This window comes from Momordica charantia, assembly GCF_013281855.1.
Source record: "Momordica charantia cultivar OHB3-1 chromosome 10 unlocalized genomic scaffold, Mcharantia_2.0 BLBB01000010.1, whole genome shotgun sequence".
NCBI lineage: Eukaryota > Viridiplantae > Streptophyta > Magnoliopsida > Cucurbitales > Cucurbitaceae > Momordica > Momordica charantia.
Genome location: NW_028275158.1, coordinates 8,645,832 through 8,657,409, shown reverse-complemented (window position 1 = coordinate 8,657,409; position 11,578 = coordinate 8,645,832). Strand labels below are relative to the sequence as shown.

Genomic DNA, 11,578 nt, shown 5'->3' with positions numbered 1-11,578 from the left:
CCAGATGAAGTCGGTGACCTTTTTCTCAGTAATTGTAGCTAGGGCTTTGGCTTCGGCCCATTTAGTAAAATAGTTGACTGCCAGTACTGCAAATTTGGTCTGGCCCTTTCCTAGTGGGAGAGGCCCTATAAGGTATATTCCTCATTGAGCAAAGGGCCAAGGACTCATTATGCTTATTAGAGGCTTTGATTGTTGTCTAGGTACGGTTGCAAACCGTTGGCATTTGTCGCATTTTTTATTGAATTGCTTCGTGTCGTTTAGCATAGTCGACCAGTAGTACCCTTGTCGAACTATCTTGTGACTTAGGGATCGTGCTCTAGAATGGCTCCCACAAACACCTCATGTATCTCTCTCATGACGTAGTCAGCTTCGTCAGGCATTAGACATTTTAAAAGCGGCAACGAGTAGCCTCTTTTGTACAGATTGTCGTATTTAAGCACATATCTGGCTGTTAGTCGTTATAGCTGTTGGGCCTCTATCTTTTCAGTAGGCAGGATCCCATCTCTCAAATATTTGATCAAATGGTTCTTCCAGTTTTCTTCTGGTTGCCCTTGCTCGTCGACATCCATTGCTTCCTGAGCTTCTATGCTTGGTTCGAGTAGAATCTCGACCGGTACAGTTTTGCCTAGGTCGATTTCATAAGCTGCAGCTAGTCGAGCTAACGCATCGACGTTGACGTTTTGAGCACGTGGAATTTGTCGAATCTCATATTTTGAGAACTAGTCGAGCTGGTTTCTTATCTGTGAAAGGTATTTCGCCATTCGCGGTTCTCTAGCCTGGAACTCCTCTTTCACCTGACCTACAATCAGTTGTGAATCACTGAGTATCAGTATGTTCCTGACCCCAATGTACCTGGCCACTTTTAGTCCTGCTAGTAGAGCTTCATACTCGGCTTCGTTGTTGGATGCATGAAAGCTGAATCGTAGCGCATATTTGAATCTTTCTTTATCTGGAGAGATTAGTAGGAGTCTTGCCCCGCATCCTTGGAAATTTGAGAACCCATCTATGTAGAGTGTCCAGGGTTGCTCTTCCTCAACCAATTGTGGGTCGATACTATATACTTGAGGTTCTGTTGGTGTTAATTCTGCTATGAAGTCTGTCATGGCCTGCCCTTTCATGGCAGTTCTTGGCTTATAGTGAATGTCGTATTCGCTGAGCTCTACAGCCCACTTTACCAGTCGCCTAGAAGTGTCTGGTTTTTGCAAGATCTGCCGTAAGGGAAAGTTGGTGAGGACAATTATTCTATGAGCTTGGAAATACGAGCGTAGTCTCCGAGTCGAAGTGACCAGTGCTAATGCCAGTTTCTCCATTTGTGGGTATCTAAGCTCTGCATCTACCATTGCTTTACTTGTGTAGTAGATTGGAGACTGCCGTCCATCTTCTTCCTTTATCAACGCGGAACTCACTGCAGTGTTGGATACAGCTATGTATAAGTAGAGTTCATCACCCACGGTCGACTTTGAGAGGAGTGGGGCTGCCCCCAGGTACTGTTTCGGCTCCTTAAAGGCAGCCTCACACTCTTCCGTCCATTCAAATTGCCCTTTCTTCCTCAAGATTTTGAGCACATGTCATTTGAACGGCTAATGAAAATCTGTTGAGTGCTGTTATCCTTCCATTAAGTCCCTGTAGCTGCTTTAAAGTTTTAGGTGGATCCATCTCCAGAACAACTTTTATCTTATCTGGATTGGCTTCAATTCCCCTTTGGTGTACTAAAAATCTCAGGAACTTATCGGAGGTCACTCCAAACGTGCATTTGGTGGGATTTAGCTTCATCTTGTACTTTCGCAAGACGTCGAATGCTCTTGCCAAATCCTCCTCGTGTCGCTCGTTCTTTCAACTCTTTACTAGCATGTCGTCTACGTAGACTTTCATATTTTTGCCGATTAAGGCTGCAAACATCCGATTTACCATTCGTTGGTAGGTTGCACCTGCATTCTTCAATCCGAAAGACATCACGGTGTAGCAATACAAGCCTCGACTCGTGACAAAAAAGGTTTTCTCCTGATCCAGTACATGCATCTTGATTTGATTATATCTAGAGTAGGCATCCATGAAACTCAATCTTTCATGCCCTGCAGTGGCATCAACCAGTTGGTCTATTCGAGGCAAAGGAAAAGAATCCTTTGGACAGGCCTTATTTAGGTCCGTGAAGTCGATGCACATTCTCCATTTGTCGTTTGGCTTCTTTACCAGCACTACGTTGGATATCCACTGGGGATAATGTACTTCCCGAATGAAGCCTGCTTTCAGTAGCTCCTCCACCTGTTCAGCTACAATCTCGTTCCTTTCTTGGTTGAACGTGCGACGCTTCTGTTTCACTGGCTTACAGCTCTCGTCGACGTTGAGTCGATGTACCATGACTCCTCAATCGATTCTTGGCATGTTCTTCAGCGACCATGCTAACACGTCGGCATTGCTTCTGAGGAAGTTTATAAGGCTTTCTCTTTCCTCATTCCCCAACCTGGTTCCGATGTTGACCCGTCGATCTTCGGCTGTCAGAAGGACAGATTCTACCTCCTCAGCCAGTTCTTCCCTGTCAAGGGTGGTCGAATTAAGTCGATGACCAGGGCTCGACCTTACCTCATCCGAGAGGTCGGTCATTTCATTCAGGCTCGTCACTGGTTCTCCTCTGTCAAGGGTGGTCGGATTAAGTCGATGACCAGGGCTCGGCCTTACCTCACCTGAGAGGTCTGTTGCTTTATTTAGGCCCGACAATGGTTCTCCCCTGTCAAGGGTGTTTGGATTAAGTTGATGATCATGGCTCGGTCCTGCCTCACCCGAGTGATCGACCACTTCTTTCAGGTTCTTCTTTTTGAAGCACTGATGGCTCTCATCAAGATTCATGTCACTTTCGGATCAGGTTTTGCCTCAGATCGAGATTTTGCTTCAACGAAGCTTGCTTTACTGCATCGTTTCCCCACAGACGGCGCCAATTGTTGATGCGTGGATTTTGACCCACCGGCTCCTCTTTTCGCACACACCTAACTTGATGATAAGGGAACCGATACCTGTAAAATCAAACCGATCTAAATCGGTGTGACCTTAGTCATACGGGCTCCGATGCTTAAGTTAGCGAGGGAGAGTTGAGAAAATAGTTAGCTAGGGATCAGTCACTTGCCTGTTCAGGGTTGGATTTCACTGCTACTTATAGCCGTGAAGATGATTCCAGAACCTCCGTAGCCAAACCCTAATTCAGCGTTGCAGGGCCCGAGAGATCGTTGATCGCAGGCGGGAGATTCACGGGCTGGGCTGTGGGCCGAGCAGGCGTCGGGACCGAGCCCTCTCGGCTTAGTTGGTTCTCCGCCGATCCCTTTCCTCATTCTCTGCCTCGGCGCTAGGTCGTTCTTTGGGCCGGCCCGTTACACCTCGGGCCGGTCTCCCCCAATCGATGATCTCAAGCTTCAATTCCTTGTCTCGTTTTAGGTCGTTTTTGTTCTCTATAACAATAATATATACCTTATTTATATACCACTAATATACATTATTTCATGTATCATTGATATATTTGATTTGTTATATTATTGATATACCTAAGTATGAGTGTTGATATACTAGTGCTATACTTGATATGGATGTTGATATATCAATGGGTAATATAATTTAATGTGACATTCACTACAAAAAGATTGTGATGTTTCGACCACCTTTTATCTAAAGGTTATTGAAAACTTTTGAAAAATAGTAAATTTATCAACAAATATTTAAAGCCATTGAAATTTATGATCTTTTATCGAAGGGTTTTAGAAACTTTCGTAAGTTATGCACTTTTTATCGACGGTTATTAAAAACGTTCGAAAAAGATACACATTTATGAACAAATTTTATAAACCTTTAGAAATTGTGTTATATTTTATGGAAGATATTTCGAAGACCTTCGAAAATTACTCACTATTTATCGAAGGTCATTCAAAACCTTTGAAAAATAGTACATTTATCAACAAATATTCAAAGTCTTTGACTATAAACCTTGGTAAAAGGTTATTATTCTAAATTATTTACTTTTTTTTTATCAAAGGTTATTAAAAACAATAGAAAAAGATATTATCTTTTATTGAAGGTTATTAAAAATCGTCGAAAGAATATATAATATTAATTTTTTTAGTAGAACAAGATATATAATATTTTATTATTATTATAAAACCTGCAAAATGTATAATGTTTTATACACTTTGTAGTTAAATGGTAACCTATTCAAATTAGTTGTAATAGCTTGATTTTTTTATTTATATTTTTCTTAAGAACGGAAATAGGTTCATCACAATGCAATATTTAAAAAGAAACGAAAGAAACAAATAAATAAACGAAGTTGAGATTGACAAAGAATAAAGAAAATAAAAACAAGAAATAAAAGTCTTAGAAACTTTCGAAAGTTATGCACGTTTTATCGAAGGTTATTTAAAACCTTCGGAAAAAATACACAATTATGAACCAATTTCATAAATCTTTGGAAATTGGATTATCTTTTATGGAAATTATTTTGAAGATCTTTTTAAAAAAAAATATTTTTATTATTGAAGTTTATCGAAAACCTTTGAAAAAAATATGAATTAACTTTTTTTTAATATAGCTAAAAACATTCTATCAAAGTTAGAAGTTATTTAAAAATCCTTAAAAAAATAAGCTTCTTTTTATCGAAGGTGAATAAAAGCATTAAAAAAATGTTATTATTTTAAATTATTTACTTTTTTAATCGAATGTTATTAAAAACCGTTGAAAAGGGTATTATCTTTTATTGAAGGTTAGTAAAAATCGTCGAAAAAAATTATTATATTATATTTTTTTAGTACAACAAGATATATAATATTATATTATTATTATAAAAACTATCAAAATATATAATACTTTTTATACATTTAGTAGTTAAATGACTTTTACACATTTGGTTTGTTAATGTGAAAATTACTTTCTTCAGTAACTTCTTCACAGGACTTAAGAATTGACTAGCATTAACAAAAGGGCCTAGGGTGGGAATATGGTACAGACCTCTGTTTGGAGGGATTTAGCAACTTAGAACTATTTCTTTTGCTCTTATATCTGTCTTTATCATCTTCATTGAAAAGCACCACAAAATAGTTTTCAATTATTTTTTTTATAAAATAATATAAAAATTAATTAAAGTCTTCAAAAAAGTGTTTGAACCAATTATTATTGACAACTAATTTAACAATTATCGAAGGTTTATTTCATTCTTAAAATAGTCAAAAAAATTTTGTAGTGTATATTCAATAAAGGGAAAAAAAACGTCAACAAGAACTTAGCTTAGTAGTTAAATCATCTTGCTCTTTACTCAAAAGTTGGAGGTGGAGGTTCAATCTACCATTCTCACATCAGTTGTAGTTAACAAATAATAAAGGAAGAAAGACTCAATTTGTGGATTCTTGCGATCCGATTTTGTTTATTGTTTTTACGTGAATCAAATGGATTTAGTCAATAGATTGTTTGACATATTTTTTTGGAAAACTGTTTTCGGATTCTGTAGTTCAAATGGTGGAAATTATGAAAACACCAATTTTATATTTTCGGTACTTTCAAATTCTGAATTTGAAACTTTGAAATACATCATTACAGTAAAAAAACATAAAAGCTTTGATAAATATTTTATGTTATGCTATAAACTTTTTTTTTGTCAAAACTAAAAAATATAAAATAATAATTCTATAAAATTTATAACATATATATTAATAAAATTAATTAATATTATTTTAGATTTAAAAAAATATTTTGTTAAATTTACAAATATATTACTAAACACATAATTTTTTAAATTTAGATTCAATTTTCAAATTTACTATCAAGAACATGTTTGAAAATACTAAAAACAATTTAATTTTATTGAATCCCTTGTTATTTTAATTTTATTTTCAATCCCCAATGAAAATGCACCCTTAAAAAGGGGATATGTAAAAAAACGAGAAAAATAAAAAGGAAAAAAGAATCAAATTGGACAGCCCAACTTGATTTGACAACCGTGGACTGATGGTGCCATAACCTTATATATGGACGAATTACAAGTTAGCCTCCTAATGAAAGCTACGTAAATGGAGGAACCGATAGTTTAAATTTCATGTTTCTAAAAAAAGAAAGTTTAAATTTCTCAATTTAATGGTCGGAGACAGGATCTTTTTGTCTTATTGTAATTCGTTGGTTTTTGTTTGATCCGAGAATAGTCTGACTATTGTGACCTAGAGAACGAGTTGTATCATGAAAGATCTGATAACAAATCATATTCTTATTGTAGTAGGTGGTCATTATGAGATTTGAACTTATTCTCTCTAATTTTTTAAATATTTTTGGCTCATTTGGTCCAATTGACCAACCCACTATGGTTATTTTTATGTAGTATTTACCCTTTTAAGTGTTATGTAAATTTGTTTTATAAAGTAATTAAGGTAAATATTTGGATTATTGTTACTAGAAAAAATAGGAAGAAATATTTTAATAAGCATGCTAAATTTCTTATGAATTTTCGACTTTGAGAACTTTACCAAATTAAAATTAAAACATGCAACAATATTTTAAATAAAAATAATAATAATACTAATAAAAGAGTTAACAAATACAAAAAAGACCAATAATATAGTAACTATAAAATAACGAAAAAATTAGTAACAAATAAAAAATATAATTAAATCAATACACGTGTTATTGAAAATATATTTGCATGTTAAACAAACATCATTATTTGACTTCATCAAAATAAAATTGAAACACTCAAACTTACGCATGTAGATATATATTTATGATATATTAATTATGTTATGACTTAAATGTATCATTTTGTCTTTAACTTTCTTCCATGATTAGAGAGGTTTTGAGAGTACCAAATGCAAGATAATTAAAAATAAAGAAAAAGGGGATCTCAAAGTTTGATGGAAAATTATGGAAAAAAAATGTTGCCCTTTTTTTTTTATATCAGTAGGGTAAAAACCGCTAAGGTTGATACACAATTAATAACGTGTGTATATATATTTTGAAAACATAATTCGTTGCATATTTATACTCATAAAATATAATAAATAAAATTGCTCTATATCCTTATTAGAGAATCATAGATGAAATCAAATTATATTATATACACATATTTTGCCGGTTGCCCTCAAGTTTTTTGATATAATAGTAAAATTATATACACATACACATTTAAGAAATTATAATATATATGAAAAAAAATATAACTAAAATTATTTATTATTTTTATTAAGTTCATGATCACATTGAAAATAGGAGACATTGCCAACCTAAGCATATATAAAAATTCGTTAAAGCATCCTATCTCTTTTTAAAAGATCGTGAGTCCAAATCCTCATTTCCACGTATTGTAGTTAAAAAAAAATTTTGAAATGGAAGAAATTGTAAAGTTCGGAAAATTTGTTCTGTTATCATGAAAAAAAGTTCTCGACGGTATACTTTTCATTTTGAGTATCTAAACCTTCATCCATGAATTCGCCAACCTAAACGTATGTTGGGTACTCTGTCCTAAAACTCGTAGTTATAAACAATGAACATTAATGTGAGGTTATTCAGACAAGTGTTGTTAAAAGAAAGTGAATTTGGTTTTTAATAAATCCAATAAACTACGAACTCTTGACTATTATAATGAGTACTTGGACTTTATGTGGAGACATAAACTGGATCAAGTTCAAGTAAATAGCCTAAACAGTCTATAGTACATGGATCAAGTTGGGTACTTTTTCCTGGAGACACTATTGAATACGGCTCGCTTTATGATTGTTACAAATGTTGTAAGGTGTTATAAACGAAGTGATCCTGATTCGTTCGTGTAGAAACATGTGAGCGGGGGTGTTCTACACAATGAGATTGTGTAAGACTAACCCTGAAATAATCACTGTTACGTATTAATACCGTTTACGGATAACACTGATTAATTTCATTTATCGATGACCTAAATAACTTGATCTAAATCCTGAGCCATCTATGAACTCCTATTTATTCAGGATTCTCCCTTGATCTGCATAGGTGAGAGTAAGCTCATCAGCGCTGTTCAATATGCCTCCCATTTCAGGGATAAGACTGGGTAGATAGCTAAGGACATAGAATTAGCAAGACAGAATTCACTCCTACCCGATTTAGGGATAGTAGAGAGATTGTTCCCTTAAGGGCTGATCCCGGGTCTTGAACAAGGGGCCTCATCCCTCACTGGCCCGAGAGGAATTGGATTTAGTGATTTGATCCTAAATCAGTTGTTCATTAGAGGGATAGTGGTACTGAAGGAGAAAAGATGTAACTCAGGAGTAAAAGGGTTTTTTTTTTTTTTGACCTAGCTGAAGTTACGAACGGCCTGTGAAGGATCAACTTATCGATGACGGTTATATAGAATGGACACAAATATATCTACAGTGAGGCGAGTGCATCTACAGGCTATAGTGGACAGTCCTGTTAGTTAACGAATGTTGATTAACTAAGTTAAAGAGTTTGACCGGTTAGTCTCGAATCGTTGGAGCCCATGATCTGTAGGTCCAACGAGTCTCCATGCTAGCTCATAAACGATAAAATTGATGAACTAGGTGAAGCAAGAATTTGAAGTGTTCAAATTCGGTTTTTAAGGGAATATTGTATTTTATATGAGATATAATATATAATCTAATTGACATTTAATTATTATGGAGAGTATGACTTATTTAAATTAGTTTTAAATAAGTTCAAAGCATGAAAAAGAGTTGTAATTTGATTAATGTGATTAATCAAGCTTAGGTGTCAAAGACCAATTAATATGAGATATTGATTTGGCTTGGTTTTTTGTTTTAATAGAAAATTGATATTTCAATTTTTGTTTTTATAAAAATTAGTTTTATCAAAGTTTTATTTAAAAAATCAAGTTAAAAGTTGGATTTTCCCACTAACTAATGGTTTTTTAAGTGTTTCTTCAAGGCAATGACACCTATCTTTTACATGCTAGTGGAGTTTGAAGTGGAAGGCATGCAAGGCATGATTTTGCATGCATTTGGTCTTTATATAGGTGATGAAGATCACTTGGATAAGGCTAATGCTTCCTTGCATAAGTGCAGAATTTTTCCACTCAAATTTCTATTGTCTTCTCCTAGCCATTAGTGTTTTCCCTTTGTTTTCACTCAAAATTCGGTCCCACAACCGTGTTCATCAACCCGAGGATAGCACGGATTTGTCGTTGGTGGTCCCATTGAGTTAGGAGAAGAAGTTATTGTGGAGGTCTTCAAAGGTATAAAGTTAATCTCTTTCTCTTTACCTTTTTCATCATATTTTCAAGCATGCTTATTTTAGTTAAATTGCTTCCTTAAGTGTATTATGATTCTTAGCTTCCGCTGTGCATGTCTAAGAGTTCCATCAAGTGGTATCAGAGCATGCTTTTTACACTTATTTAGCTTGGTGGGATTTAATTCATAAGATGAATTGTTGCATGTACTAAAACGGTTTCTGTTTTGGCATCCTTTCTTTTAGCTTGCTTTTGGTTATTTAATTATTGTAATTAAGCCCTCATTTTGGGCCTTGTTGTGCTTGATCGAGTCTGTAATTTACTTGAGTCATTTAGAGTTAATCAGAGGTTGTAAACGAAGCCGGTTCAAGCTCAAAAGCATGCTGTCTTTCCCGTTACTGCTGCTGTTTTTGAATTTCCAGCACTTAATTTCACCTTTTGGAGGCCGATTCGAGCACTTTGGAAGGCGGTTTGGGTGCGGTTCATGGCTACTTCAAGCTTATTAATGTAATAGCTTAGTTTGTGTGTGCTTGGGATGCCAAAATCAACCATTTTTAGTAGTTGTTCAATTATTTATGCATGTTTGATGTATGTTTTAATTGAAGATTAAATCCTTTATGCGTAAAGTATGTCATATAGATTTAAAATCCCACCATAGGATAAGCATGGTTGCATTTATGTTATAAGAGTTATAATGTATGTGAATGCATGGAATTAATTTCATAAATTAGATATAAATGTTATATTAGTTTATGACTTTAATTAGTGAATGCATGGAATTAATTTCATAAATTAGATATAAATGTTATATTAGTTTATGACTTTAATTAGTGAATGCATGAAATTAATTTAATAAATTAGATATAAATGTTATTAGTTTATAACTTTAATAAGTAGATGCTTGTTTTAGATTTATGTCAATCATATAATTGTTATGTCAAGATTTTATAAGTGTTATAAAATCACTTAAACTTTTATAATCTATAACAGAGATAAACTTGCATGCTCACCTAAGGTTAACCAGTGCAAAGCAAATCGTTTCGTTTAATAGTTAAAATAGGGCGATAACTTGTAAAACAAAAGTTGTTTACTCACCCGGTGAGATCTTGTCTAAGGTTGGGGGTACTTAAGTTGACGGTTTACGGAACACCTCCTACCTAGAGATCAAACCGGCGTCTGAGTCAATAACCCTAGTTTTATAAGCATGCGTGAGAGATGTGAGGTAATAAAATTGGTTTATCACCTAGACATCGTAGGTTAATCCCAGTATAAGAGTTATACTAGGAAAATCACCTAGACTTAGGTTGTATATAATTAGCCGGTATATAGCTTAATAATTACCCAACTTTTATAATAGAATACTTTAGTGGGAGATTAATAGTGTATGAGCTACATTATTTATAGCTCTCACATTCCTAAGAGTTCACACCGTGAGATTCATGCTCGGCTTCGAGTTGCTATTTGGGTAACCTCCCTTCGGAAAGTATTTGCATGGGTCAATAACAAGGTGAATAGGGGAAGTAGTTCATAGTAAGTGGGTGAAGGGTGTGTGTCAACACGTCCTACGGTCTCTTCCATCAGGTCACACCGTGAGATTCTTATGTTGCACCTACTTGGTGTTTATAAGCGCCTATCCCTTCGGAGGGTTGTAACATAGGATTCGGAACACCCTGAACTCCAGAAATTGATAAGGTTACTTAGGTCCGTTTTCAGCAATTGTCTCTCCTTCGAGGGCTTGTTTGATTCCGATCTCTGTAATTCGAAAATGGCGAGTCTACACTTACAAGACTTTCTACGTGTTAGTAAGTTCTTGACCAAATTAACGATAAGTAAGTACTATAGAGATAAGAGTTACTCCAGAGTTAGTATTTAGTCAAGAATGTCTTGATTCAGTGAAGGAGTAGTCGACTTCCCTTCGGTGGGGGCTACTCTGACTCACTAAAGTATCGTTGCAAAAGTAATAATGAATGGGTACATTATTTCTTGCTAAATAAAATTGGATGAAATAATTAAGAGTTATACAATTCACTAATAGTTTTGTTCACTTTTCAGCAATGTCTACTATAATTATACAACTACTAGCTTCCGATAAACTTAACGGAGACAATTACGGAATATAGAAATCGAATTTAAACACAATACTAGTTATTGGCGATCTAAGGTTCGTTTTAACGGAGGAGTGTCCAACAGCCCCTGCCCCTAATGCAAACCGAACAATTCGGGATGCCTATGATAGATGGGTTAAAGCTAATGAAAAAGCTCATGTCTACATTTTAGCCAGTATATCAGATGTATTGTCTAAAAAGCACGAGAGATTAGCTACTGCAAGAGAGATCAGTGACTCTCTACAAGCCTTGTTTGGACAACCATTAACATCTATCATGCATG

The 11,578-nt window shown here is 34.8% G+C and overlaps 1 protein-coding gene across 1 annotated transcript; it reads right to left on the bottom strand.

Annotated features, from left to right (window-relative positions):
* Positions 1 to 719: 719 nt before the first annotated feature.
* On the bottom strand, positions 720 to 2,358 carry LOC148208490 (uncharacterized). Its single transcript, XM_088118775.1, has 3 exons — positions 2,072 to 2,358; positions 1,781 to 1,928; positions 720 to 1,544 (listed from the first exon to the last, which is right to left on the bottom strand). The coding sequence occupies exons 1-3, from the start codon at positions 2,356 to 2,358 to the stop codon at positions 720 to 722; spliced, it is 1,260 nt and encodes a 419-aa protein (XP_087974901.1).
* Between the last annotated feature and the right edge of the window lie 9,220 nt (positions 2,359 to 11,578).

Bases quoted from the DNA above. Each gene is read 5' to 3' on its own strand.
- LOC148208490 (XM_088118775.1), bottom strand. From the start codon at position 2,358: ATGGTACATCGACTCAACGTCGACGAGAGCTGTAAGCCAGTGAAACAG. The intron at 1,929-2,071 runs GCATGAAAGATT...TGAAGAATGCAG, and splicing joins CTGGTTGATGCCACTGCAGG to GTGCAACCTACCAACGAATG. The intron at 1,545-1,780 runs GTACAAGATGAA...ATCTTGAGGAAG, and splicing joins GCATTCGACGTCTTGCGAAA to AAAGGGCAATTTGAATGGAC.